This window comes from Pan troglodytes, chromosome 4 (genome assembly GCF_028858775.2).
Source record: "Pan troglodytes isolate AG18354 chromosome 4, NHGRI_mPanTro3-v2.0_pri, whole genome shotgun sequence".
Lineage (NCBI taxonomy): Eukaryota > Metazoa > Chordata > Mammalia > Primates > Hominidae > Pan > Pan troglodytes.
In genome coordinates, this window is record NC_072402.2 from 137,379,295 (window position 1) to 137,404,817 (window position 25,523).

The window sequence follows — 25,523 nt, forward strand, 5'->3', positions numbered from 1 at the left end:
TCCACACGACTCAGCACACCCAGCCGACACGCGTGGTACAGACTCGGTCACATGCACCATGCACACACAGCTCCCATGTGGTGCTCCAGAAGCACACTCACGGTTCCAGCCACAGCCCAGCCTCTGGCACACACACCCACTGGCACGTACCTAGGCGAATGCACATACACAGGCACACATAGGCGTGCACACATAGGCCACTCTCACCCCATTGGCCCCACACACTGGGGCCTGATCATTCTCAGGCCATAGCTTACCCCTAGATGATGCCATAGAGTGGGCCAGGGCACTGGCACACACAGGCGCACCTGCTATGGTCAGGGCTCTGTTCCCCTAGACGCCCCTTGTTTAGGCTTACACGGAAGAGGCCCGGCCTTCAGCCATGTTGTGTCCACCGGGTTCTGCAAGGTGTGGGTGGGGAAGTGGAGATGGTTTTTTCCCATAGCCAACCTGGCTCTGCCCTCTCTGGGGAGGAGGTCCAAGTATCAGGCATGAGAGTGTTAAACCCACTGCCCTCTAGTACGGGGCCTCTGGCCCAGGCAGAGTGGGTTGGGTACATGGGGGAGAGATACAGGGGAGCTGGGAAAAGGAAAGGCTGGAGAAGGAGTGCCAGGGAAAGTCGATTTCCCCAGGACCACTAAGTGGCCAGCTGGTTCCCTGACCTGGGGCATGGGGTCCTTGGGAGGTGACAGGGGTGTGCCAGAGATGGGGGGAAGAATGAGACCTCTGATCAAATGGGCCCAGGAGTCTTTCTGCCTACCTTCCCTGCTTACCGCACACCTGCTTCTCCCTGTCCCCTTAGTTGCCAAGGCCCTCATTATCCAGTGCCCCCACTTAGATTTTGGCCATGTCCCTGGTTCTTAGTCTACAGCCCTGCAAAATGGGTACAGAGCTGGCTTGTGTATAAGGAAGTCCTGGGGTGCTGAGAGCTGAGGGTATGCCCTCAGGGAGCCTTTTTAAGCCTCTGCCCGCCTTTGGGGTTGGGGCCTGCCTTCCTTGCATTGGGCAGAAATAAGGATATACCCCTTTTCCATATGCTGCCAAAAAAAAAGCCGTTTTTCGGATGAGAGAAGTGAGTCTGATGGGAATGGCTTCATGGTCATGAAGGGCTTTGGATGCAATCTCCTAACACCCAGACTACAGGTCATTCTGGGCCTACAGTACTGAGACAGCCTAGCAGTGGTCAAAGGGCATGTGGCTATAAGGACTCAGGCCCAGTTGGGCTCCCTCCTCCTGGCCACACAGTTCTCCATAAACGACTGGACCGTGGTTGAGGAGGAGAGAGGGACCCAAGCATCCTGAGGGACACAAACAGCAGTGGCCAGTCAGGAAACTGGATGCCCGTGCCGCGGACTCTGGAGTTGGACAGGCCTGGGCTCCACACCTGGCTTGGTCGCTGCCTGCTATGTAATCATGGGCCAGTCTGCTCACCTCTCTGACCTCATGTTTGTCACCTGTGAGATCAGTATGACTCTCATCTCTGTCTCAAAACCGCAGGACCTGAAGTAGATGGTGGGGTGTGTTGTCATCAGTTCTCATTATGTCACACCTGGATCTCCAGGCGAGCGTGCCCCTCCACCTGCTCCACTAGACCTGGCATTTTTCTGGGGGTGGCATCCCACAACAAGGGCTCCTTAATTAGAATGTCTTGGATTTAGCCTTCTCTAGGGCTGTTCTCAGATGGGGATGCTGAGGTACCTGAGTGAAGAGGCTGAGCTGGGGGCCAGGGGTTGGGGGAGGGATGGGAATGGGTTGGACCCAGGGCAAAGGAACCCATGGGCGTTGGGTGGAAAATCCTGGAGGCTTCCTAATATCAGAGGGAACAGAGAGAGCCGACTGTAGTTTCAAGGCTTTCTCTGTCTCCCACCCCCTACGCTCACACAGCAAGGCTATATGTTAGACTTGAGCAGGGACTTCCAGGTGGCAAATGGAGCCTTTGCAGGGTGGCGAGAGGCTTGGGATGTGCCTTTGTGGCAGGGCTGTCAGGGCTGTGGGAGATCTAAGAAGAGCTGACATGAGCCGGCAGGGCTGAGGGCGAGGGAGGTAGGAGGAAAGGCTGTCTAGAAGTGTAGGTAGGCCTTCTTCCTTTGGGCAGAAGAGGAGATGCAAGCTTGGCCAGTGGGGTGCTACCCTCGTTGTAACCTTCAGGCTTCTACCACATGTCCATCCCCCCATGGTCCTGCAGGCTAGAGGGGGAATGCTTTGTATTTGGGGCTGGGGAAACTGAGGCATGAAGGATTGCCTCAGAGCTCAAAAGCAAACGGTGAGAGAACCAGGGCCATGACCTGGGTTACCCAACACGCCTGGCCTGACTTGTCCGTGACGTTCACACTTATGCTGGCAGATGTGGACAGTAAAAACAACAACACGGCTATCCTTAGTTGAGCACCTACTGCATGTGGACGCTACACTGACCCCTTCACATAGGTCCTCTCCAGGACCTGACGAGGTGGGGGCTGTCAGCGGCTGCATTTCACTGGCTAGGGGTTGGGCTCAGCGAGGGTCAGCAACCTGTCTGAGGTCACCTAGGCTGGAGGCTGCAGAGCTAGGAGAGGAATCCTGACTCCAAAGCCCCACTTGGACCCTGGCATGGCCTGAGCCTGTGTCTCTGAGATGAGGGGCTCCCCTCGCCCCATTACACACAAGATGTGTAGTGTTCCTAGTTGAGCCAGCCCCCTCCCCCATGCCCAGCTCCTTAACTCTCCTAGGTCCCTCTGCTATCTCAAGGCACTTTCCAGGTTTGAACCTAAGAGCATTGGAACTGCTAACCTAACCCCTTAACTCCAGGGAGGAGGGTGGATGGGTGGGTGGGGGATCCCCTGAGGAGCAGATGGATGCCCCTTGGGGTTTCTGGGTTCTTCCTGCAGACAGGTTCTGGGAAACTCCATGGTTAGGCCTGTGGAAGCTGCCTCGGGGCCTGGTCAGGGTTGCGCACCTCCTCCACCCCCTCCCCAGGGGCTCCATTTCCCTCTCCTGGGCACCCTGCAGGGAGGAGTTGAGCAAGTGCCCTTGAGCTGGCACTTCTTCTTTGGTATACAGGGACATAGCCACAATGACCCCCCATCCCGTGGTCCGTGTGTCACTTAGCACCAGGCGCTGCATGGCCCTGGGTCAGGGCTCACTAAAGGTCACTTCATCGGGTTGACTTTACTAGAGGCTGGTCCCAGCCTCAGATCATTTCCCCTTTCTGGGCTCAGTTTCTTCATCTGTGAAATGACTGGGCGAGTCTGCCCTGCGCACTCTCTGAGGCAGGGGTAAGTTCATTCCCCGCAGACACACTTAGGAGCTTTGTGACTGGTGTTCCAGTCCCCCAGGCCCAGAGCTCCTGTAGCCCTGACACCTGCACAGGGGTCCAGGGGAAGAAGTGTGGGCTCTAGAGTTGGGCCAGACTTCTTTTCAGCCTCACCTCCACTGTCCACACGTGCTTGACCTTGACCCACACCAGTGCCCCACTCAGCTCTGAGCCTCAGTGTCCTCATCTGCAAAATGGGAGAATCATGATGCCTACCTCTGTGGGTTGCTGTGACCATCAAACAAGATGATGTGGACAGAGCACCTGGCACAGAACTGATAGAGTGTGGTGACAGCGGAGCCCTTCCCCCAAGACTATCCTCCTGGTCACTGTACCCCAGCCTTGGTCTTGAGGATTCTGGGAAGGAGATGGTGCCAATCTGCTGGCTCAGCCAGCTTGGCCACTGACCTTCAGAGCACCCAGGCTGTCAAGGCCGCCGACTGCCTGCTGGGCGGGCAGGGGGGAGTGCCAGCCAGCTCCTCGCCTGACGCTGCCCGCTCCTGCTCCCACTCTCCTCTCCCTCTCTGCGCCTGTGTGTGAGCTAATTAATCTCAGCCCCTTTGGGAAATTAGAACGCCGCAGCCGCGGCCTCCTCAGCCTCGCGGTGCTTGTGCTGCTACTGGGCCATGCCAAGACCCGCTGTGGTTTAGGGGCACCGGGGTGGGGGATGGGGGCACCGGGATGAGCTGGGCCGGCCATGGGTCTCCCTGAGCCCCCACCTCCTTGCCGGAATGCTCTGGTCTCTCAGCCCCCTCCTTTCCCAGATAGCATCCATAAGGATGCCAGGCCAGTGCCCAACTGTGGTAAAACCTAACCCCCAGTGGCCTCTCTGACCTGGTCCCAGGGCTGGTATGGCCACCCCCTTACACCACATTCCATCTCATTGCAGGGTCCTCTTGCCTGCCCAGCTTGGGCTGATGGAGACAGATGTAATTATGGAATTTTGCTTGGGAAATTAATTTGAAAAAGTTAATTAATTGGTGGTTCCGGAGGTGGCGGGCTCCACGCCCGGCCAGTCTTGCTGACGTCAGTGCTGACCCACTGGAGACGTGCAGCTTCCGGGCAAGCTGGGCAGAGGGACCCCAGTGACCTGGCTGGGCAGCCCTGGAACAGGTAGATGGACAGCGAGGAGCAAAGGGCAGACCAGTGTCCTGGCCCAGAGTGGGCACCTGGGAAGGGTTTGTTGACCAGACCTGCTGAGGATAAGAACCCGGCCACTTGTTTGTGTGTTCAACAAGCCGTTGTCAAGCTGCTATGGTACACTGACCCCAGTGTCTCAAGTGCCCGCAACCAAAAATAGACCAGTTCTTCCAAACCCCTTTTCTCAAGGAAAACCTCTAAACCTATTCTCAAAGGCTTTTTCAAAGGGCTCAAAGGACATTATCGGGCCAGTGTGCAGATGAAGCCACTGAGGCTCGGAGAGGGTGGGCCTTGCCCGGCTTCTCAGCAGTGTCCTCCAGCAGGGTGGAGCAGAGGTGGGTAGAGCTCAGTCTCATTTCCAGAGGACGTGTGCCCCAGCTTCAGAATCCCATGGGCGGCCTCCTCCCAAGTATGGGTGATAGGGGCCTTGAAGTTGACTCTTCCCAGGGAGGAAGCCACAGAATATGGCCAGCCCCTTCACCCCCATCCCTGTGTGTGCCTGTGGGAGCTTCCCCTACTACCCCATCCAAGCCTCAGAAGACCCCCATGCCCCAGGGGTCTCAGGGTACACAGAGACCCCCACTACCTCCTGGACCTCCTGTGGGTCTTCTGACCACAAGCCTCAGCCAGATCAAGTCCTAGTTTCTGCAGGAGCGTGGGCTTTGGTGTGGTCTTTGTCCAGACAGGAGAAGGGTCAGGACTGGGGCAAGAATGGCCAGGCCTGGGACAGGTCAGGGATACTGAGCCACAAAGAGGCCAGGGAGATGAACGTGGGCGCTCCTGAGCTATGTGGCCTTGGGCAGGTCCCTTAGCTTCTCTAAGCCTCATTTTGCTCATCCGGGAAATGGGGATGATCACAGATGCCATTCAGAGAGCTGCGGAGAGGTGCAGGGACGCATAACCACTTGAAGTGGTGCTGGCTCTGGCGCAGGCTGTTTCACTGCCCAGTGGAGGCAGGCTGGGTGGAAGAGCAGTGAGCTGACTGAGACTGTGCTGTGGCTGGGGCCTGAGGACCAGTGGGTTTTGAGAGGGGAGCCTGGTGCATGTGTCAGAGGAACTGAAGAATACAGGAGATGATATTTGTGAGACCCTGGGCCCTGCTCCAACGGAGTCAGCCCACCCAGCATTTACCCTCTGACTTGTTTCGTGTGTTCCCTCACCTCCAGGATTTCCAGGGGCCAGGTGGGCCCTGCTCAGTTTAGTATGCCTCACCTCCCATAGCTGTTCAGGATCAAAGGGAGCATCATGGGCAGGCTGAGCTGGGCACTTTGCATCCCTGTCACTCTGATGTGGTCTGTAGTTTGGGTTTCTTCAAGGTCCAACCCCAGTCTTGGGTTTAAATGGGCCACACCCACTCCCTGAGCATCCTGTGTAGACTGGTTATGGGGTCAGAGGAGAGGCATTTCCTCCTCCCACCTCACCTCCTCCAAGAAGCCCTCTGGGTGCTGCTCCCCAGCACTTTGCCCATTGACTGAGCACTCAGGGTTCTCTGCACAGACTTTTTTAAACCTTTCTATGTGTGTCCCTACACTGGGAGCTCTCTGACCATGGGGTCCATGGTATCTCCTGTCTATCCTAGTGCCCAGCACTGGGTTAGCACTCAATGTGGGGGCATAGGGCTCTTGTGCCCCTATTTTACAGATGGGTCAGTTAAGGCCCTGCAAGGTCACACAGCCTGTTGAGGGGCAGAGCCAGCCTGGTTCAGGTGGGTGTGGGGCCACTTGGTACCGGCTGGGGTCTTCTTTCAGGCCTCAGGACCATTCCTAGGCTTCCTTAGGCCCTGCAGCTCCTGACCCTCCTGGCACTATTCCTGGAGGGTGAATAGTCAGTCCTGTGCTCTTAAGAGTTTGGGGGTTTGGGGGTTAAGGGGTTGTGGCATCAGACTGAGGGTCAGAGGGCAGGCCTATGAGCTTCAGTTTCTTCATCTGTAAAACAGATCTTAGTGTTTGGGGGAGCAGGGGTGGCTGAAAGAGATCACGCGTATGTTGTTCTCGCCATCCTTATTATTACTACTGACACTGTTATTTTGTTATCATTACATTATTATTCATGCTCCCAGGGCCCCAGCAGCTGCGGTGGCTCCAGGCCTGGATGCAGAGCTCTGGTGTGCTGAAAAGAAGTTGCAGTTCCTAATTAGTCAGCGCTCCAAGGAGAGGGCCTGGGTTTTAATTTTTGCTGCAGGGTCCCACCTGCCCGAGGCCTCCCAGCCCCTCTCATCCCTTCCTGGGCTGGGCCTGCGGCACCCTCCCCAACCTCAGGTAGGGGGCCTGGCCCGAGGCAAAAACCTCCCCAAATTTCCCCTGCCACTCCCTCCGCCTCCCAGACCTCTGGGGCCATGAATCATTTATGAGGCAAAAATGAAACCAATTAAGGACAAACTTTGAAAGCCTCTAATTGCTGCGCCTGGTGGCACCGTGGAATGAGGGGAGGCCAGCCTTCTCGGTGCGGAATCTCCTTGGCCCAGGCCTTCCCAGGCTGCCCGTCCCGCCGCGGCTCAGGGCGCCTCCCGGCTCCCTGCCGCCTCCCAGCCGGACGCGGACGTGCCTGCGCGGCTCTGGCGGCCGCGTCTGCCGCCCCGGCGCCCGCCCGGGTCCCAGGCCGACTAATTAGGCCCGGCTCCCTCCCGCGCCGCCCACTGCCCGCACCAGGCCCGCTGCCCGCTCCAGGCCCGAGGTGATGGCGGCTGTTCCTGCCGTTCTGGGGCCTGTGCCCCAGAGCTGGCCGCGTTTCTCGGGGCGGGAGCCAGCTCTGCTCGCCTGGCTTAACCCAGACGAGCCCAGGACGCCCTGTCCCTGAACCCCATCGTGGCGTGCAGGTCTGAGTAGGCTCTGGGCCATGCCGGGGTACCTGGCTTGGAGGCTCTCTTCAGTCTCGGGAGAAATATGCTTATCCCAGGCGGAGCGGAGAAGGCTGGGGGATGACTGATGATAGGGGGAGTCGGGAGGGGATGTTGAGCCCTGAGGTGTTGCACTGAGCACGGATCCAGTTCCTCTTGGCTTTGCCACAAACACAGTGACCTTATGTAGAGTCCTTAGCCTCGGTTTCCCCGTTTGTAAACCATCAGCACCAGCCCATTTTCTCCTGAATTTGGGATTTAGGGAGCTGGGCTTTGTATACCCCTCCCAGTCTCCTCTCTTGGGGGGTTGCTGAGCGGGTGGAGGTAATGTCTGGACCTAGCAGGGCCTGCCTTACTGCCATGAGCCCTGGATGCCAGTGGCCAGCCTGCTCGCTGTGCTGAGGGCCAGGCAGGCCCTGGGCACTGAGGCACGTTGTTTGCTGAAACCAAATTTCTGTGCTTGTGTTTTTCCATAATTATATTAGCAGGTGGGATTTTTCCTCGGGGAAGCAGTGGGAGGGGGAGCGCCATGGCAGTGTCCCCGCCCGCTCTAAGCGTGAGCTCACACTCAGCTCTGCCCGCCTGCCGTAATGATTTTTTAATTATGCAGCCAGTGCTCGGAATTGCTAATCCACCTCCAGCCCTGCATCCCCTCCTGCAACTCACACCCCAGCCCCTGGCTGATGTCCCTAGAGTGGCGGTGCCCAGCCCCGTGCCCATCACTGAGTGCTTGGGACAACCGCCATAGCGGGAGAGAGGGTAGGTCAGGAAGGGCCGGAGGGGCGCCCCTCCGCCATCTGCAAGTGACAAGACTTGTGGCTGTCTTTGTCTCCCACCCTACCCCTAGACCCAGCATGGCTCACACCTGCCAGGACAGCTATGGCTTTAAATGAGTTTGGGGAGTGATCGGTGCCCACACCAAGTGATGTGGCCACACTCATTTCATGGACATTAGCCTGTCTTCCCAGCCTTGTGTGACCCCAAGGACACATGCACACAAGTACAATTTTTGTCACACCCATACTCACGCTTTACTTCCCTTCTACACACACACTCAGCCCCACAGCCAAGCTACACACACACACAATGGCAGGCTCTGCGTGCTTCTCACACATGTAGCCTTACCCGAGGGCGGGGGCACCCTCAGGAGACCCCACTGCTGCCTCCTGTGCCCTGCAGTGGCCCTGCTCCCACTCCCTTGCCTCCAGACCCCCCAACCCCATCCCCATCCACCCTACTGGGAGGTGCTCCGAGGTCTTCTGGCTCCCGCCTCATGGGGCGGCTGCCTGTGGCTGGGGCCAGCCTGAGCCTCCATCGACCCTGGCCTGGGGGAGGTGCTGGGGGGGTTCTGCAGCACTGTGGCGGCGGCTCCTCTCCAGGCGCCCAGCTGTGGCATCTGTCAAGGTCAGATAGCGACTCCGGAACCAGCCGGCTCGGCCCCATGGCCCCTCTCGCCTCATTATTTTTGTGTTCCGGGGCTGCGGCGACACCTCCCTCCCTCCTCCTCAGCCTCCCGCCTCTCGCCTGCCTCCCCCACGCCTCTGCAGGGAGGGCCTGCGGTCTGGGGGCTTTTGTTTTCCAGTTTTTTCCACGCTCAGGCCAGGCAGGCGGGTAGACACTGGCCAGAGCTGTTGGACCTTGAACAGCAGACAAGACAGGTGTCCCCCTTACAGCTGGGACAGATTCTCGGCTAGTGGAACCCTGGGTTGGTTTCTCAGAGGCACAAACTGAACCTGGATGGAACCAGCCCCCACCACAGCCCAGGTGCACCTGTGGGCAGCTTCCTGTTTCCATAGGGGCCCTAGCAGCTGGCACCAGTTCCTGTCTACACCATCCCCGTCCCAGTAGGGCCCCAGACTCATACAGCCCAGAGCTCCTGACACAACTCACAGTGCATGCGAACATACACACACTGGCATTCATGTGGCAAAGATGTGTTGACACGTACAGACCAGAAGACTCCACAAACATCCTCTCACCACGTAAACCACCCTATTCGCACACACATGCACTTGGACATCCATGTACATTCACAGACTTGGGTCGCACACACATGCCTCCACTTTACCCTCAGGGAGGTCACAGAGTCAAAGATCTCCCCCAGCACTGCTACATGATCCCCATATATGCTTTAATGCTGTGGTCTGTAGAGGGCGACATCTTGAGACTACACACTCAACCGGGCACATTCACAGTCCACTGGACACACACACACAGTTGTGCAGCACACCTCCCAGGTAGACACGTGAAAACACACTGTATGCATTGCTCTCGTCACCATACACGCTCCAGCCCCCTGAGCCCACTCCCAGGTGCCCAGCATCCTTGGGCAGTTATGCCACCCGAGGGGCTTTTGTCCCCCGAAATACCGGGAAGTGAGCTTGAGGCCTTAGCTTGCTGAGCCCTGTGTCCAGGGAGCCTCGGAGAGTGGGAAATGGTTTGACAAGGACTGCCCGGCCCCTGCCCAACCTCACTGTGTACACCACTTTAGGCCCAAGAGCGCCAGGATGGCGTGGGATGGGGCGGGGGGTTCCAGGTGTGTCATGATGGGCTTGGTGGCTGCTGGCAGAGGCAGACTCTGGGGGGTGACCTCAGCTCTGTCTCTGGGTCCCTCCTCCCACCTCCAGCCCCTGATTTGAGTGTGTAAATGTTGGAGGAATGGGGTGTGGGCAGACTCCAGGCCCCCAGGGTCTCTAGAGTGGCCCTGGCCATCCCCTCTCTTCCTCCTCCAGCTGTGGACTGCTGTGACTGCCCCCAGGAGAGGAGCTAGATGGAGGCTTAGCAGTGGCTGGGCCCCCACCCCCCAGGAAACTCAAAACCCTGGGCCAGCCGCGGGTGGCGGGTTGGGGCAGGCACAAAGAGGGCCTCTGTGCGGCCGGCTGGGCTGCCCACAGGATTCTGGGGGAGGAGGCAGGAGCCGGTTTCCGTCCCGTTCTGCTTCCTGCGGAGGCTGCGGAATGCCCGGAGCTCTGGCCCAGCCTGCCCCGTCTGGCCCACCCGCAGCCCCTTCCCCATCTTTTCCTGGGCCTTGGGGTACAGCTGCAGACTTCTCTGCAACAGGGCCCTGAGAGCCACCCTCCAGGACCCAAGGGAAACCTAGGGGATTTCCCCAAGCCGAGAGCTGAACTGGACCTCACCCTTTAGCTGAAGTCTTCCTTCCCTCCATGTGCTGCGGAACCCTCAGCCAGGGTTGGAGCACCAGGCCCTGGAGTCACACAGACCTGGGTTTAAATCCTGGCTCTGCCACTTACTGACCTTGTGACCTTAGGCAGGTGACTTTATGTCCCTGAGCCTCAGTTGCCTCATCTGTAAAATGAGGATAATAATAATTGTAGTAGAATCCGGTGAGAAAATGCATGTGAAATGCTTAGCACAGTGCCTGGTGGACAGTGAGTGTGCATTATTAGGACCTGCTGTTTATTTTTATTTATTTATTTGTTTGTTTGTTTGTTTATTTTTTTGAGATGGAGTTTTGCTCTTGTTGCCCAGGCTGGAGTGCAATGGCGTGATCTTGGCTCACTGCAACCTCTGCCTCCCAGGTTCAGGCAATTCTCCTGCCTCAGCCTCCCGAGTAGCTGGGATTACAGGCATGCACCACCACGCTCGGCTAATTTTTGTATTATTAGTAAAGACAGGGTTTCTCCATGTTGGTCAGGCTGTTCTCGAACTCCCGACCTCAGGTGATCCACCTGCCTCGGCTTCCCAAAGTGCTGGGATTACAGGCGTGAGCCACTGCGCCCGGCCAGGGCCTGCTGTTTATTTTAATGTCCTCTGGGGAACTTAAGAGTGGAAGGGACTGGATGCTCCTTGCCACGATAGGTCTCACCTCTTCTAGGGTTCAGTCTCAGCCCTGCGTCCTGCTCAAAACCCTTCTCTCAAATCAGTTTCCTACCTGCAGATCATATCAGTGACTGATCTCGGCCTCTGGGGCCTTCCTCCTGAGGTCTGGAGGGTGGAGGGGATCGCTGTCTGGAATCCTTTTTTTTCCCTCTGTATCTCTACCTCCTTCCCCATGATATGCCCTGGGATCGTGACTTCTGCAGTAGTTTGGGGTGAGAAGCAAGAGCCATTCCTTTCCATTTTACAAATGGGAAACTGAGGCTTAGTGGCGGAAAGAGCTTGGTCAAAGTCACCAGTCAGGGAGGGACAGGGTGGAGCCACAAACCTAGGCCTCAGGCCTCCAGTTCCCTAGCCAGTCCTAGGCACATATGCCTCCCCCAACCCCAGACACACAAACACACCCCACACAGGAGCCCCAGAAGGACAGTGCGCCATCTCTGATTTCTTGACTCATGCATCCCTGGACTAGCCTTCCCTGGCTTGTCCCATGGTGAGGCCCATCAGTAGGGAGGTCCTGAGGGGGTACGTGGGCCTGATTTCTGATTGGTGTCAGCTCAGAGATCACCACATTGGGAAATGTTTACTACAAGATTCAGGGGATCCCAGATAGACAAGGCGTCATTACACCTGCTTAAGCAAATTGCCTGCTCTAAATGGGGCAATAATAGGACTTCCTTCAGAGATTGGGTATGAGGATAACATGAGATAAAGCATGGACAGTGTGGCACATAGGAAGAGCCCCATACTTGTTAGCTATGGTCCCAGGTGACAGATGGGAAAACTGTCTCAGAGGCCAGTTTTTTCCCAAGGTCAAAAAATGGGGAAGGGTCTTCCTGAACCTTTGACTCTTCCAGGAAAGGAACCTGGCCTGAGGGAGGTGCCTATTGAGGAAAGGGCCTGTCTTTATCAGAGGCATCCCAGGCATCTCAGTCCCTAGAGCCCCAGGTCAGAGCTTACTTCCTGCCCGGGGCCTCAGTGTTGCTGTGCATGAATGGGCTGATCCCCTCCTCCAGCTGTTTTGGGGAGCACCGTAAAACAGAACAGAGCCTGGCTGGGTGCAGTGGCTCACGCCTGTAACCCCAGCACTTTGGGAGGCTGAGGTGGGTGGTCAGGAGTTCAAGACCAGCCTGACCAACATGGTGAAACCCCATCTCTACTAAAAATACAAAAATTAGCCAGGTGTGGTGGTGTGCGCCTGTAATCCCAGCCACTCTGGAGGCTGAGGCAGGAGAATTGCTTGAACCTGGGAGGCGGAGGTTGTAGTGAGCTGAGATCGGGCCACGCACTCCAGCCTGGGTGACAGAGCAAGACTCTTGTCAAAAAAAAAAAAAAAGAGAGAGAGAGAGAGAAAACAGAGCTCTACATACTCCAGGTTTGCTCAAACCCTTTAGTCCTCAGGCCAAGGCATGGTTGGTACCCAACCCAGGAGGAGGGGTGTAAGAGGGTCAGGGGTGTGGAGTCAGGGATATAGAAATGCTGTCCTTTGTTCTGTCCTTGGCAGTCAGTCTTGGGGTGACTCTAGTGGGGTTGAGGCCATGTCTCACCCCAGGCCACCCTCTGGGTGCTCGCAGTGGCCAGTGTGTGGGGGTATGTGTGTCCATCCATAGCTGGATGTGTGCCCTGTGCTCTCCGCCTGGGGCTGCGTTTCTCCCTGCCTCCAAGACCAGTCTCCCTGGGCTTGAGCAGGGCTTCTTTTTCCCTCTGGAAACTCCCCAGGCTGAATCATGGAAATCAGAGACGGAACACCCTCCCTTCCACCCCATTGCCCAGCTTGGTTCAACCACCATAGCCTGTGGTCTGCTTTGCCCACCATCAGCCTGTCTGCGTATTTTGCCTCACTTGGAGGCAGGCCAAGGAGACCAGCCCACCAAGGTTGGGGGGAGGAGACAAGGGCCGGGATGTCAAGTGCTGCATGGAAGCGTGGAAAGTGGTGCATTGAGCCAGGGTGTGCAGCTCTGCTGGGCCAGTGTTGGGGGTCCTGAAACGCAGCCTCTTCCACGAGCCTCCCTGGGCAGGCAGAATGGCTGCAAGGCTGGTCAGCCAGCAAGGAATGGCGGGGATGGTGCCTTGGTCAAACCCTGCCCTTGGTAGTGGTGATGGTTGCACAACTCTGTTGATTTACTAAAAATCATTAAATTATATGTATACTTTAATGTGGCAGAATTTTATAGTATGTAAACTATACCTCGATAAAACTGTTTTTTAAAAATCCTGCCAGCCAGGCGCAGTGGCTCACGCCTATAATCCCAGCATTTTGGGAGGCCCAGGTGAGAGGATTGCTTGATCCTCATAGGAAGACCTCAACCCTACTAAAAATTAAAATAATAATAATAATAATAATTCTGCCCTTGGCCTCAAGGCCCTGCACAACTGGGACCCTGCCAGCCTCATAGACACACCTCACGTCTACTTCCCCACCTGCTTAGGCTCTCTTTCATGCCTTTGTCACCTCTCATTGCTTCTCCTTATCCTTAACTCTCAAACTAGCAGTCCCTTCCTCCAGGAAGGCCCCAGATAGCTCATTGTGTCCCCTTCCGGCTCTTGTTTCACACTGGTTCATGTGACTGTGGGCCCAGCTCCTGTGCACTCCTGGAAGGCAGTGCTGGGGTCTGGGTCTGTGTGCTCTGCTGTCTCTCCGGTATCATAAGGTACAGGGCTGCTGTCGAGGTAGGTGCAGGGAAGATGTGTGCAAAGGAATATCTAGAACATCCAGCTGTGGGCCACCTGTGTACATGTCTGTGTGCAGATGGCACTATGTCATCCCAGGATGTCCCCTCCTTCCCAGTGCTTTCTGGCCCGAGAGTTCAAGATTGAACCCTGGCGGGGGTGAAGTGAGGCTCTTCTAGGGTTGAGGGTTGAATAAGGGCACTGCCACCACCTCCAGTGACCTCACTGCCGGCTGGCATTATGATGTCACTGGCTTAGCATTCCAGGCCCTGGGCATCTCCAAGTGCCCCAGGTGGGGGCACTCTCCTGGGGTCTGTGACAGCTTGCCCCCAACCACGGAGAGGTGACAGGCACGGTAACAATCCTGGGGAGTGAGAGCAGCCTTAGGGGTACCTAGGTCACCTGCCTTGGGCCACTCTGTCAATTGCAAAAGTGGCCACAGAACAGGGTGACTAACACTTGGGCTCTGGGTTCAAGCTCTACCCCTGCTAGGCACCAGCTCTTTGACCTGAGGCTGACAGCTTGAACCTCTCTGAGCCTAAATTTCCTCATGTCTGAAATTGGCAAATAGTTTCTGTCTCCCGGGGTTCTGGGGAGGCATTCAGAAGCTAAGACATGTAAAGCATAAAAGCACAGGGCCTGGGACACAGTAGATACTCAGTAAATGCTGGTTGATAGGATCCGTTGGTTAAGGAAACCAGAGTGGCAACACAGGTGGTGGGGGCTGGCTAGAAGGGGGCAGGCTCTGTGCCTTCTGGGGCTGGCCAGAGCCTTAGGGTAGAGGCACGGGGTGGCCTCCACTGCCAGGAAGGTGGCCCCAGGTATGAGTCTCCCTCTCCTTCCAGCTCAGCCAGTTAGCTGGAGCCTACAGGAGGCATTGGGCCCTGCAGCCATGCTCTGGGGCCAAGAACCCATTACCCCCCACCTCCTCCTCGGTCCTCCCCAGTCCTCCTCCCCAGCCTCCTCCCCACCTCCTCCCAAGTCCTCCTCCCCAGCCTTCTCCCCACCTCCCCCCAAGCCCTCCTCCCCACCTCCCCCACAGTCCTTGCCACCCTCCTCCCCACCTCCTCCACAGTCCTTCTTGCCACCCTCCTCCCCAGCCTCCTTCCCCCAAGCCCTCCTCCCCACCTCCTCCCCAGTCCTTCTCCCCACCTTCCTCCCCAGCCCTCCTCCCCAGACTCCTCCCCACCCTCCTCCCCAGCCCTCCTCCGCAGATTCCTCCCCATCTCCTCTCCAGCCTCCTCCCCACCTCTTCCCCAGCCTCCTCCCCACCTCCCCGCAAGCCCTCCTCCCCATGCTCCTCCCCATCTCCTCCTCAGTCCTTCTCCCCAGTGTCCTCCCCACCCTCCTCCCCAGACTCCTCCCCATCTCCTCCCCACATCCTCTTCTCAGGCCTTGGGCTACACAGTGGGTCTGATCTGGTCTCCTCGCCACTTCTCTACCCTTCCCTCTGCCTCCCTCTCCTGTGGGCATGCCCAGCTGCCTTCTGGGATTCCCTCCTTAGGGCTGTTTCCTTGTCTTTTAGACCCTCAAGTCCCTGAGCCTGGACAAGGTGTCCTGGGTCCCTGGGTCTCTGAACCCTGTTACCCCAGACACTGCTTCCCATGACACTGTCTCCACTAACCTTGACCCTCTGCCCCTTCCTCTCCAGCTCCCCTTTTCTCTGATCCTCCCCTCTAGTTCTCTGTCTCATGATTCTGTCCCCACCACCTGTCTCTATTCTGCCCCCGCATGCCCCTCTGCCCCCCAGCTTTCCATGACTCGTCCCCCCTCAGCCCCCCGTGCTCTGTCCCCGCCCGTCAGCCCCTGGTCCCAGCTCCCGGCTGGCCGGCTCCTGCATGGACAAAGGGGTCCTTTGTGGGCTGACCGCGGCTGGCGGGGCGGCGGGGCGCTGGCTCCGCATTGCTGATGAAACGGAGCCCTTTGTTGTCCCTCCTCAGGCGCAGTATTTCTTTTTGGGGGCTGGATGCGTTCCTGGCAGGGCCGATGATGGATGCGCCCGCCGCCGCCCGCCTGCCCGCCAGCTTTCCCTCCCGCTCATTCCCGCTCCGCTTCAACGCAGCCCTGACTCCTCCCCTGCTGCCTGGGCACTGCCAGGCCCTTCCTGGCCTGGAAGGAGATGGCTGTGTGCCCTAGAGTAGAAGGCTGGGACCTGGGAGAACGTCCCCTCTATGTCCTCCTCTTCCATGAGTAGGGCAAATGGGGCTTTTGGTCAGGGGTCCACTGGGACCAGGGCATCAGTTTTTCCTAAGGTCTGAAGGAGAAGATGAGCCAGGTACCAGGGCCGATTTGGAACAAGCTTGAGGACCAGAGTTCATGTCTGTCCACTCTGGATTTGAAAACAGAGTTGTCCCTGTGAGCCAGTCCCCCCGTGTACCCACCTCCCTTCAACTTCTGTGGCTGAAAAACCATAGTGTTCTGCCTGCAGCACCTGTTTGGTGACATATCACATCCTCTGGTCCCAAGCTCAGTATGTCCCAGGACCTCAGAGGCTGGGGGTGGGTGGGCCCTGAGGAAGGATAGAATAGTGGAAGATCAGAGAAATTCCAAGAGAGGAACAGAACATGAGGTTTGGTCCCCACCAGGAGAGACTCAGGACGGAGACAAAAGCCGAGACACTCAGCCAGAGCGCCAGCCCTGAGCGTAGGCCAGCTGTGTTGGAGGGAGCTGACTTCTAATTGACCTGCCCGCCCCGCACGCAGAGCCAGATCCTGGAGCTGGGAGGAGGGAGGGGGTGAGCAGAGCAGGAGCAGCGTTAATGCAGCTATCGATTTCTGCCACCAGCCAGCAGGCCACAGAGGCGGGGGACGCACACAGGGGCTGGGGCGCAGCCTACTCCCCTCCCCATCTCTGAAGCCCACAAGACACCTGCCTTCTGCCTTCTCCCCTCACCCAGTATCTGGGCTGCCGGGGTTGTCGTCCAGGGCAGGGCAGATGAGCTTAGTTGGGCAGGAGCTGGATGAGCTGACTTGACGGTTTCTGTCCCTGATCTCACTGACCCTGGTCCCCAACAACTAGCCAGGGTCACTGATTCCTGAAAGGGTCACCAGTCTCTGAGGAGAGGGGCTGAAAAGACCATCCTGGTCTTGGCCGTTATGAGGTGGGAGGGAACACAGCTATCCTTGGACACACATGGTCTTCTTGCTTCAGCTCTGACCTCTGATGCCCCCCAACCCAGCCTGGATTCCCTGCCAGGGCCCCCCGGCTCTGTCCTGGTGGAATCTGCCATCTTGCCCAGCTCTTCCTCCTCACCCATTTCCCTCTGCTAGGAAGGAGCCCTAGGTGGTCTGGTGCCCACTGGGGAGGGACAGGGAGTATCTGGCTGTTGATGCCGGCTACTCGCCTCACCCTAGAGACAGAGCTTTTCCTTTCCCCACACCCGGTCCTCTTTGGCCACTCCTTAGTCCTGGGGAAGCCCCCCCTCCCCCCCGCTTGGGGCCTCAGTTTCCCCCTCTGTAAATGCAGAGGGTTGGACTAGATGCTCTCTTGGGACAGGCTTGAGTCCTGTGACTAGGGGGGTTTTGGGGTTGCCTGGGGACAAAGATCCAGTGTGTGCTGCCCTCAAGCCCAGGGCGTGATGGGGCCCGCCAGATGTGCGCCTCCCCCTTGAGCCTCCAGCTGCTCTGGGGCTGGGCCCTGTCCTCCCACCCCTCTCCTGGGGCATGCTAGGCCACAGCAGGCAGACAGGGAAGCGAGGCTGGAGAGCCGGGACTGATGAGGAAACTGCCGCCTTGCTCCATCTGGCCCAGTCCCTTCAGCTGAGGAGGCAGCTCAGACGCCTTAGCCTTGAGACCTGAGTAGAGCAGGCCCTGTCCCGGGATGGGCTGCCTTGGAAATACGGAGGTGGCCAGAGGACAGGCTCCTGCTGGGCTCCATTCCCTTGAGGGTCACGCCTACTCCTCAGTGCCAGCCTGCCCCAGCCAGAGGCCCCTCCTGGCAACAGCCCACCCCGGCTCTCTGGGTTCTCACTGAGACCTCCACCCAGGCCCTACTCTGCAGGCCTTGTGAGGCCTCTGCCCACCACCGCCCCCAATCTGGGAGCCAGGCCAGAGCACCACAGTGAGGCCTGAGTAGAGACAAGAATGAGGTCTGAGACGATAATGATTGTGGTTCGGGGGTTGAGAAGGAAGCATGTGCCAGGGTGTGCACAAGCATGTCCTCTCACTGTGGCAGGGGACGGCTGGTCCTCTGGCCCTGTGCTGCTCGCCCTGTAGCAGGAGGGGAGAAGATCCCTGAAATAAGGGTTCTGCACTCATTGGCAAACTGGGTTACACAAAGGCAACCAGGTTCCTTTGCCTGCAGGACATGTCAGAGCCTTGAAATAACTGATGTGTATTAGTAATCCCCAGATGAGGATCCAGGGGCAGCCTTCCAGACTTAATGATCTGTACCATCAAGCACTCTTCTCCTCAGATGGAGAAGGAAGATTAGGATGTGGAGGTGGTTTTTTTCTTATTTTTATTTTTTTGACAGGATCTCACTCTGTCATCCAGGCTGGAATGCAGTGGCATGATTATAACTCACTGTATCCTCAACCTCCTGGGCTCAAGCAGTCCTCCCACCTCAGTCTCCTGAGTAGCTAGGACTACAGGCATGTACCACCACACCTGGTTAACTTTTGTATTTTTTGCAGAGATAGAGTTTCACCATGTTGTCCAGGGTGGTCTCAAAACTCCTGAGCTCAAGCGATCTGCCTGCCTCTGCTTCCCAAAGTGCTGAGATTACAGGTGTGAGCCACTGCACCCAGCTAATAAGCATCTCCAACACTCTCCCACCCCAGCACAAGAAGGACTGCCTGCTTCTGGCAGGTCTTCCTAGACCCTAGCAGAGCAGATCTGGGCTGTGGAGGCCTGGACTAGGGCCTCCACCATGCCGCTTGGTGGCTGTGTGTTCATAGACTGGTAGTTCTCCTAAATCTTGTTTCCCTCATCTATAAAGTAGATTACCAGCCACTGCTTCTAGAGTTCTTGTGGGTCTTAACTGAGATAGTACAAATAAGAAATTTCTCACCAGGATGGAGCTGGTGCTTAATAAATGCCTGGTCAAGCACATGGTGGTCAGGATGACAGGACCGTTGATAGTGGCGGTGGTGGCGATGTTGAAGGGGGAGGTGTTCACTGCTGCCCTGACCCTGTATCCTCTTGTTGTGACAGAGTGAAGACATTTCCACCTGGACACCTGACCATGTGCCTGCCCTGAGCAGCGAGGCCCACCAGGCATCTCTGTTGTGGGCAGCAGGGCCAGGTCCTGGTCTGTGGACCCTCGGCAGTTGGCAGGCTCCCTCTGCAGTGGGGTCTGGGCCTCGGCCCCACCATGTCGAGCCTCGGCGGTGGCTCCCAGGATGCCGGCGGCAGTAGCAGCAGCAGCACCAATGGCAGCGGTGGCAGTGGCAGCAGTGGCCCAAAGGCAGGAGCAGCAGACAAGAGTGCAGTGGTGGCTGCCGCCACACCAGCCTCAGTGGCAGATGACACACCACCCCCCGAGCGTCGGAACAAGAGCGGTATCATCAGTGAGCCCCTCAACAAGAGCCTGCGCCGCTCCCGCCCGCTCTCCCACTACTCTTCTTTTGGCAGCAGTGGTGGCAGTGGCGGTGGCAGCATGATGGGCGGAGAGTCTGCTGACAAGGCCACTGCGGCTGCAGCCGCTGCCTCCCTGTTGGCCAATGGGCACGACCTGGCGGCGGCCATGGCGGTGGACAAAAGCAACCCTACCTCAAAGCACAAAAGTGGTGCTGTGGCCAGCCTGCTGAGCAAGGCAGAGCGGGCCACGGAGCTGGCAGCCGAGGGACAGCTGACGCTGCAGCAGTTTGCGCAGTCCACGGAGATGCTGAAGCGTGTGGTGCAGGAGCATCTCCCGCTGATGAGCGAGGCGGGTGCTGGCCTGCCTGACATGGAGGCTGTGGCAGGTGCCGAAGCCCTCAATGGCCAGTCCGACTTCCCCTACCTGGGCGCTTTCCCCATCAACCCAGGCCTCTTCATTATGACCCCGGCAGGTGTGTTCCTGGCCGAGAGCGCGCTGCACATGGCGGGCCTGGCTGAGTACCCCATGCAGGGAGAGCTGGCCTCTGCCATCAGCTCCGGCAAGAAGAAGCGGAAACGCTGCGGCATGTGCGCGCCCTGCCGGCGGCGCATCAACTGCGAGCAGTGCAGCAGTTGTAGGAACCGAAAGACTGGCCATCAGATTTGCAAATTCAGAAAATGTGAGGAACTCAAAAAGAAGCCTTCCGCTGCTCTGGAGGTAACGGCGCCTTAGAGGGAGGTGTGTGGGCTCTTGTGTCTGTCTGGCAGTCCAAACCCACCCCCATCCCCTGACCCCACTTTTCCTACCTGGGCAAGTGTCTGGGGGATGCCCCCCCCAGTCCTTGGGGCCTGGGGGTCTGGCTTCAAGACACCAGTTTACTGCCCCAAAAGTCAGAGCCACATTCTGAGAATCCTATCAGGCCATAATTTGCAAGGCAAGCATAAAACTCCAGGCAAGGACCTAGCATTCTCAGCCAGGCCCTGGGATTCTGATTCCTCTCCTGGGTTCTGGGTCAGGTATTGAGATTTCCATACAGGTCCTAAGTTTCTGATGCTCAGACATGGCCTAAAGCATCCAGTCCATGACCTAGAACTCTGGGTCTCTCCCCTGCCCTGTTTAAGGGATTCTGTTTCACGGGCCCTGTGCCCTTAAGCCCTTCATTTGCCCCTCCAGGGCCATCTTTCCCCCAAGGCCACCCAAGGATAGAGCTGTTCCAGTGCTGGGTGCCCTGCTCTGAGGCCTGGAAGGATCCTTGGTCTGGGCACCTAGTTGACAGATTTTTGGGGCTGGGGTAAGGGGAGGTGACCATGAGCCCGGAGTGGACAAGAACCTAGCCACTGTAGGATTGGCTTGGAGAAGGCAAGGGGTTCCCATGCTGCTATCTCTGCACCCCTGTGGCAGGGCCCGTCCCTGTGCCCCCAGATGCAGCAACCTAGCTGGAGTGCCAGGCCTGGGTACAAAAGCATCTTTTCAGCCTGCAGTCCCTGCCCTTGTCCCCGCCCCTCTATGAGTGGGCTTGACACAAATGTCCAGAATGGTTGGAAAACAACAGTGGTATATCCCAGCCATGGCCTCCTGGTTACCCTCCCCCAACCCCAACCCCAACCCCAGCCCCAGCCCCAGCCCCAGCCCTTCCATTTCTGCTCTCCTATGTACACACAAAGGCACCCACTTTAGTCCAGTGTAGACACACATGCACACACACATAGACACGGCCGCTTGAGAAATAGCCCAAATACCCACCTCCCACAGCTCCATACCACACAGCTCAGCATAGCACGAGGCACACACCCATATGCACACCCGTCGCACGTGCTCACACGCTCACTTACAGAAACATGCCACAGCCACCTGGCGCTGTTGCCTTTGGGCCAGGGGAAGGGACTTCCTCTCTGGAAGGAGGGTTCCTGGGCACAGTGGCTCAGGAGGCCTCAGAGTCCTCGGGGCCTTCCAGCAGCCCAGCAGGTCAAGCGCCTCCTTTGGCCTGGCTGGGGTGGCAGGAGCTCCGAGGGGTGGCTGCTCTTCCTCCATGCCTGTCCCTCCGCCATGAGGCCATCCACGGGGGAACGTCTTTGCTCCAGGCCTACCCGGACCCTGACTGAACTCTCTCCTTGTTTTTGTCTCCCGCCCCCGCCAGAAGGTGATGCTTCCGACGGGAGCCGCCTTCCGGTGGTTTCAGTGACGGCGGCGGAACCCAAAGCTGCCCTCTCCGTGCAATGTCACTGCTCGTGTGGTCTCCAGCAAGGGATTCGGGCGAAGACAAACGGATGCACCCGTCTTTAGAACCAAAAATATTCTCTCACAGATTTCATTCCTGTTTTTATATATATATTTTTTGTTGTCGTTTTAACATCTCCACGTCCCTAGCATAAAAAGAAAAAGAAAAAAATTTAAACTGCTTTTTCGGAAGAACAACAACAAAAAAGAGGTAAAGATGAATCTATAAAGTACCGAGACTTCCTGGGCAAAGAATGGACAATCAGTTTCCTTCCTGTGTCGATGTCGATGTCTGTGCAGGAGATGCAGTTTTTGTGTAGAGAATGTAAATTTTCTGTAACCTTTTGAAATCTAGTTACTAATAAGCACTACTGTAATTTAGCACAGTTTAACTCCACCCTCATTTAAACTTCCTTTGATTCTTTCCGACCATGAAATAGTGCATAGTTTGCCTGGAGAATCCACTCACGTTCATAAAGAGAATGTTGATGGCGCCGTGTAGAAGCCGCTCTGTATCCATCCACGCGTGCAGAGCTGCCAGCAGGGAGCTCACAGAAGGGGAGGGAGCACCAGGCCAGCTGAGCTGCACCCACAGTCCCGAGACTGGGATCCCCCACCCCAACAGTGATTTTGGAAAAAAAAATGAAAGTTCTGTTCGTTTATCCATTGCGATCTGGGGAGCCCCATCTCGATATTTCCAATCCTGGCTACTTTTCTTAGAGAAAATAAGTCCTTTTTTTCTGGCCTTGCTAATGGCAACAGAAGAAAGGGCTTCTTTGCGTGGTCCCCTGCTGGTGGGGGTGGGTCCCCAGGGGGCCCCCTGCGGCCTGGGCCCCCCTGCCCACGGCCAGCTTCCTGCTGATGAACATGCTGTTTGTATTGTTTTAGGAAACCAGGCTGTTTTGTGAATAAAACGAATGCATGTTTGTGTCACGAAGCACCGCTGGCTTCTTGCTCTCCGGTTTTGGGGGGCTGACTTGGGGGCCGTTCCTGAGCAGGGGTTGTCTGGGACCACCTGGAGGAGGAAGAAGGATGGCCCAGGGACATTTAGAATGGGAATTTCTTGGGGAAGAGAGGCCTCTGGATCCAGAATGGGGGAGAGCAGGAGCAACCAGCCCAGCAGACAGGAGGGAAAGGCTCTTAATCTGGAAGTCACTGCCTGGTTGCACCCCATGCCTCAGAACCTGGACCTCCAGGGACCTTCACTCACCTGGGGCCACCTCTGTTCACTCACCTAAGTTCATCAGGGCCTGATGAGTAAAGCAACCAGCACCACGAGGCAGGTGGGGGTAAGGCTGAGCTGCCTGTTCAGGGTCTTCTTTCTTTCTTACCTGGCAGGGATCTAATGCTCCCGCAGCCACCAATGTCATTCTCCAGGGAATAGTTTCAGCTCAGCTTCGTGGGGACCTGGCTGTACACACACGCCTATTCCTCTTTAGGCCTGAGGGCTGCTAGGCTGAGTTATGGGGGTGTCCTTGGCTTTGACTGTCCCCACTCTCAGAGGGTTTGTTGGTACAAGGTTGCTGGGGACCTCAGAGGTCAAATGTCTGGGGAAGTCACCACACAGCCACATGGTCTGGGCCAGGGCAGCCTGAACAGGAAGGGGTGGCAGTGGCATGCCCCTCCCTGTACATCACAGAGGCCAACCTGAAGGAGGAGGCTTAGCCATCCACTGGGGGAGCGTTCTTCTCACCCAGCTGCTTTGAGCCTGGCTGAGATGGAGGCTAGACTTGAGGAAGGACTTCCTGACAGTGTTGGGCACTGGCTTCAGGTGGGTGAGAGCTGGAGCGATTTCTGAGGCTGAGTGGGCAGTGAGGTGGGGGAGATGGGCTATCTCTGCCATTGTCCTGAGAGGAGAAAGCAGCCATGTTGGGTGGGGGTGGCGCTGACCCCCAACCCCTTCCCAGGTGTCACAAGCTCCCTTCGAGCGCCAGGGCCTCAGCAGCCTGGCCTGGCACAGCGGGGGCAGGCAGGGCGGTGGGAGGCAGCTTTCAACTTCAGCTCTGCCTGGGAAAAATTCCCTTTCATGTGGCTGCCTGTGATCTCTCCAGGCGGCTCTGCCGAAGGGGGGTGTCCAGCAGGGAGTAGGGGGAGGTGTTGCAGCTGGGGGGCACCCTCACCCCCAGCACAAGGCAAACAGCGGCACCTCCAGAACCTCGAGGAGGGTGGGGACGGTCCTCCTGTGGGGAGTGGGGGGAGCCTGGCCAGCAGGGGGCACCGGGCAGGAGGCCCCTTCCTGCCTCCGCCCGCTGCTGGCAGCACACAGGCTGCAGATGGCCTCAGCCGGCCCTCGTTGGCACACCTACAGGTGTGGGGTGGACGGCTCTGGTGCCAGCCCAGAGGGGGTGCTGTGACTCAGCCGGCCTGTACCTTTCAGTGTGCCAACCCACAGCCCAGCGTGTCTCCTGAGCCCACTCCCCAGCACACAGCCAAAACTCAGAGCTCCTCACCTGTTCCAGCTTCACACTGCTTTGTGGAAATGGTAAGCCAGCCCCTCTGTGTTTGGAGGCCAGGGGTGGGGACAGCTGTGAGGCTGGCTGAAAACATGCTGAGGACTCAGTTACCTCATCTGGGAAACGGGACAATAATTGTTTCCCCCATAAAGTTGCCTGAGGATGAAATGCGATCACACTTGGGAAGGGCCTGGCTTGCAAGCTCTGTCAATGGCAGCTGGTGTTGCTATTTTTAAACTATTATTCACCTAAATCTCACCAAGATGTCACTCACCTTCTGCCTGGCTGTGTGTCCTTCCTGAAGCCCTGGCCACCCCCACCTCCCACCTCCCACTTCCCACCTCCGTAGAGTGGCCCAGCCTCTGGCCCTTCCCCTACCTGGATGCAGCCCGACCCCAGCCTGCACCAGCTTTCTGTCTCTCTCTGGCTCACTCTCTGCATGTCCTGAAGGTCTCTTTCGGTCCCTGACGCTCCTGTGTCTTTGGGTCTCCATCTTTCCTGATCTCTAAGCCTCTCCGTGCCTCTGGGTCTCTGCCCCTCCTGTCTCTCCATCTCTGTATCTTGTACTCTGTCTGTTGCAGGCTCACCCCTGCTGTTCCCCCAGCTGACGGAGACATCCTTAGAGGCAGGCTCCCTGGCAGGGTTGTGTACCCAGCTCCCCTCCCCTCAGGTGCCCTCACCTCTCCTCTGCTACAGTTGGGAAACTGACTTCCTGGTGACCCAGGAGCCTTTCCTCCGGGTACCCTGTACCCTGACCTGGGTGATCTGGCATTTAGAGCCAGCTCTAGACACAGAACGGTGGGGGTTTGAGAGGCTGGGTGCACACACTGGGCTGGAGAGAAGTCCAGCCTCCAGGTAGCCCCTGCGTGGACGTGTGTGTGTGTGTGTGTGTGTGTGTGATGCTTTAAGGGCCTGACAATTGTGTGAGGCTTTGTGCAGTAATGTGGCTATGTGTGACATCGGGTGTGATATGCAAATGGGTTTGTGACAGTGTATTGGAGACTGAGATGTGAATGGGTTAGTGTATGTCAGTGGCCACACTTTGGAATGTTCTGTGACATTGCATGTGTGCTCTTGTGACATTGTACAGTTCTGTAACAGACCCAGTGTGATACCGGCTTGTACAACTGAATGTGTGACTTTGGGTGATTCTGTGTGAGTGTGTGACATTGAGTGATTCTATGTGAGTGTGTCACTTTGGGTTTACAACACACGTGGCATTGCGTGACCCTGTGGCAAAACTGGGTGGTTCAATAAGTGTGTGACTTTGTGTCTGTGTGGCCATCATGGATGTGGGCTGGGACTGACCAGGGATTGTGTGTGTGTGTGATGTCTCCGTGTGACTATAGTGTGACCCTGTGATGCTGCCTGCATAACCCTGGGTGTGTGGTCATGGCTTTGTGTCAGTGTGCACCTGTGATCCTCTCAGTGTTGCTGACACTATTGCCTTGTGTGTCTGCCTCCAGCACTTCCTGGGTCTCCGCCCTGAAAGCCTCTCTAGGGAGAGAGTGGGGGATCTGACAGCCCCTCTCACCTGCAGCCTGTGCCCTCGCATGGC

The 25,523-nt window shown here is 57.3% G+C and overlaps 1 protein-coding gene across 10 annotated transcripts in view; it reads left to right on the forward strand.

Moving 5' to 3' along the window:
• CXXC5 (CXXC finger protein 5) overlaps nt 1-22,449 on the forward strand; it is a 35,544-nt gene extending 13,095 nt beyond the window's left edge. For 3 of the 10 annotated variants that reach the window (XM_016953924.3, XM_001136490.7, XM_009449790.5), the window contains exons 2-3: nt 18,929-20,012; nt 21,433-22,449. In XM_016953924.3, coding sequence (XP_016809413.1) covers nt 19,089-20,012; nt 21,433-21,477 — 969 coding nt within the window. In that variant the 5' untranslated portion in view covers nt 18,929-19,088 and the 3' untranslated portion in view covers nt 21,478-22,449. Of the gene's footprint in view, nt 1-4,181; nt 4,406-14,009; nt 14,131-18,408; nt 18,503-18,928; nt 20,013-21,432 lie in introns of those variants that run through there. The other 7 variants (XM_054685226.2, XM_054685227.2, XM_009449785.5 and 4 more) reach the window with 6 other exon arrangements.
• The last annotated feature ends 3,074 nt before the right edge of the window (nt 22,450-25,523 follow it).